This window comes from Antrostomus carolinensis, unplaced genomic scaffold (assembly GCF_000700745.2).
Source record: "Antrostomus carolinensis isolate BGI_N321 unplaced genomic scaffold, ASM70074v2 scaffold8955, whole genome shotgun sequence".
Classification (NCBI taxonomy): domain Eukaryota; kingdom Metazoa; phylum Chordata; class Aves; order Caprimulgiformes; family Caprimulgidae; genus Antrostomus; species Antrostomus carolinensis.
Window position 1 is genome coordinate 72 of NW_010314195.1, and position 3,333 is coordinate 3,404.

At 52.0% G+C, this 3,333-nt stretch overlaps 1 protein-coding gene across 1 annotated transcript; it reads left to right on the top strand.

Moving 5' to 3' along the window:
* Positions 1-281: 281 nt before the first annotated feature.
* LOC104524624 (tapasin-related protein-like) lies at positions 282-3,077 on the top strand (the record flags this gene model as incomplete). The annotated part of the gene is made up of 2 exons (XM_010167558.1): positions 282-512; positions 2,793-3,077. Coding segments are annotated over 2 exons (516 nt in total), but the record flags the coding sequence as incomplete, so codon positions are not given.
* Positions 3,078-3,333: the final 256 nt, after the last annotated feature.

Consider the following 3,333-nt stretch of genomic DNA (forward strand, 5'->3'; position numbering starts at 1 on the left):
GGGCTCCTCCTACGCTCACCTCCCCACCCCACCCCACTGGGGGTCTCCCAGTGAAAACTAGGGTCTTTCCAAAGCCCAGTCCTGCTGCAGCAGAGGGTGGTGCGGGGCTGCAGGGCTCCAATGCCAGCAGGGCTCGGAGAACAAACCCACAGTGGCAGCCAGCCCCCAGCCTCCCGGTTACTTCTCCCTCCTCACCACCCTGGAGAAACTCACACACTTTTCTCTGTTGTTTCAATGCAGGAGGGTTCATGCATTCAACTGCTTCTTTTCTCTCCCTAAAGGGTCAGCACCTCCATTTCGCAAGGTGGACATCACCCTGGGCTGCTCCTACCTGGGAGAAGATGGAGGAAGTTTGTTGCATGTCTTTGGTGGCTCAAGCTCCGAGCATCCTGCTACCCTCGTGCTGAGGGGTGTCAGCGTCAGAGATGATGGGAACTTGGATGATGTAACTGACTACAAAGTGTCACAGGAAAATCCTGACTCCTCTTCTCCTGTTGTCTTTGAAGTCTCAGGTGAGTGGGAGAGCTGGGGTGGAGGAGCTGCCACCAGGGTTTTGGCCACTTATGTGCACCAGGCTTCTACAGAGTTTTTCTTTAACAGGGTTTAGACAGTTTGTGAATGACCAACTAAGCTTTCACACATGATTTCCTGAATTCAGCAATTGGGACTTTGAGAGGAACATCCTGGGCTGCATCCAGAGAAGTGTGGCAAGCAGGTTGAGAGACAGGATTCTCCCCTTCTAATCTGCTCTTGTGAGAACCCACCTGGAGCATTGTGTCCAGTTCTGGGGCCCTCAACTTAAGAAGGACATGGACCTACTGGAGCCAGTGCAGAGGAGGCCACGAGGATGATCCAAGGGCTGGAGCACCTCTCCTATGAGGACAGGCTGAGAGAGTTGGGGCTGTTCAGCCTGGAGAAGAGAAGGCTCCAGGGGGACCTTCTAGCGGCCTTCCAGTACCTGAAGGGGCCTACAGGAAGGCTGAGGAGGGACTTTTGACAAGGGCAGGGAGTGACAGAACAAGGGGTAATGGCTTTAAACTGGAAGAGGGTAAATTTAGATGACACATGAGGAAGAAATCGTTTCCTGTGAGGGTAGTCAGACTCTGGCCCAGGTTGGCCAGAGAAGCTGTGGCTGCCCCCTCCCTGGAAGTGTTGAAGGCCAGGTTGGATGAGGCGTTGAGCAACCTGGTCTAGTGGAAGGTGTCCCTGCTGATGGCAGGGGGGTTGGAACTAGATGAGCTTTAAGGTCCCTTCCAACCCAGACCATTCCATGATTCTATGTCAGTAAACCTTGTTGAGGCACCTCTGTCCTACTGGGGCTGTCCTAGATGGCCTGTTTCTTGGGAAATACTTTGTCAAATACAGGACTCGGGAATTATTCCACTATACAGTATTATTGCACCCGAAAAGAACATTCACATCTTTAGGCATGCAGGTGTGTTTTGCTAGCAGGAAGCATCATGGTAAGTGGGCATGAAGCAGAGCTGTCCTGCTCGGAAGGCCAGCTGTGTCCAACTTGGCTCTCCTGACTTCATGCACGGATACCAACCCGCAGTCCAGCCTCTGTTCCCCTTGCTTTGCACATAAGTTTGGAAACACAGTCAAGCAAAGGTCTGAGACTGTACTTTGCTGTGGTCTTGTTCACAAAGCCTCTTGAGGCTGAGGGAGACCTTATCGCTCTCTACAACTACCTGAAGGGAGGGTGTAATGAGGTGGTTCTTGGTCTCTTCTCCCAGTTAACAAGTGACAGGACAAGAAGAAATGACCTCCAGTTGTGCCAGGGGAGGTTTAGGTTGAATATGAGGAAAAATTTATTCACCAAAAGGGTTGTTAAGCATTGGAACAGGCTGCCCAGGGAAGTGGTGGAGTCACCATCCCTGGAGATGTTAAAAAAACATGTAGATGAGGTGCTTAGGGACATGGTTTAGTGGTGGCTTTGGCAGTGTTGAGTTAATGATTGGACTCGATGATCTTAAAGATCTTTTCCAACTAAAACAATTCTATGCTTCTATTCACTGCCTACAGTGCTTATCTGCAAGCATTTGCTTCAGTACATGGTTATTCATGGCTCTAAGACATTTTCAGAGAGAGAGATGAAGGTCCAGCAGGATCCATTAGCATAGGTCCAAGCTCTCTTTTAAGTGGAGTGAATGGACTGGGCGTGGGTGAGTTCGAGCACACTACAGCCAGGCTACAGTCAGGCATTGCAGACACAGAGTTAGTCTCCAGTGATGCCCATGGAAAGCGTGTAGGTCACTAGGAAGCTTACACCTACACTCAAGCCCATGCTGTGATTGAAGGCACGGAAACAGTGTGCAACCAGTATGTCCAGACCAGCCACTCCTGCCTTCTTGCCACCCTTTCTTCCCTTACCTGGGCTGCTTCAGTGTCCCCTTTCTTTCTGGATTCAGGCCTAAACTGAAGAAACATCACAAGTCTTTACTGGGCATTTCACACACCCAGCTCAGTGGGTGTGCACTGGGCTTACACACACAGAGCACATACCCAGCTAAAGAGAATCTGTTCTGTTTATTCTCCTTTCCTAACGGCTCCCTTTGCCCACAGGGAACTCTGTGCAGTCTTGCCAGGTAAAATACAGCCAACAGGCTGAGGGATGTAAGACGGGCATGACAAGCCTCTCATAGTCTTTGCATCTATTAAGGCTAGACTGGCATTTCTGGGCTCTGTCTGACCCCTGAAGCACATGATGCTTCTCCAAAATAATGTTACATCTTGCACTTTCTTTTCCCTTTTGGATACTAATGGATAAACCTTTTCCTCTATCCCCACAGCCCAGTCAGTGTCCATCCCACACGCAGACTCCCTGCTGCACGCTGACTGTGATGGGGAGGAGGTGAACTGTGAGATCTCTCCGTACAGCTTCCAGGGGGCTGGCAAGGGGCCCTGCCGTCCCTCCTGGTTCATGGCCACCATCCAGCTCTCCAGCGGGATCAGTATCGCCCTGGTGCTCAAAGGCCCCCACTGCTGCAGCCAGGAGGAGGAGGAGGAGCACCACACAACACTGCACCCAAAGCTGAGAATTCCTATGAGCAAGGAGGGGACAGTGCTGACCACAGGTGACCAGGTGGCCAGGGGTGTCCCCACAGCACCAAGAGACATGAGGGGAGGGGAGCCTGCCTCCCCAAGAGTCCCATGCCCCACCTCTCACCAGGACCTGAGGGCTGCCGGGAGTTGAAAGGGAAAGGAAAAGTTGAAAGGAAAAAGGGGTCATGGATACTGCCCCTCCCATGCCCCTGTCAAGGTTTCCCATGCCCCAGCCCCTGAGGATGACAAGCCTCTTCTCTCCCCCTCTACTCCACTCTGGTGAGACCC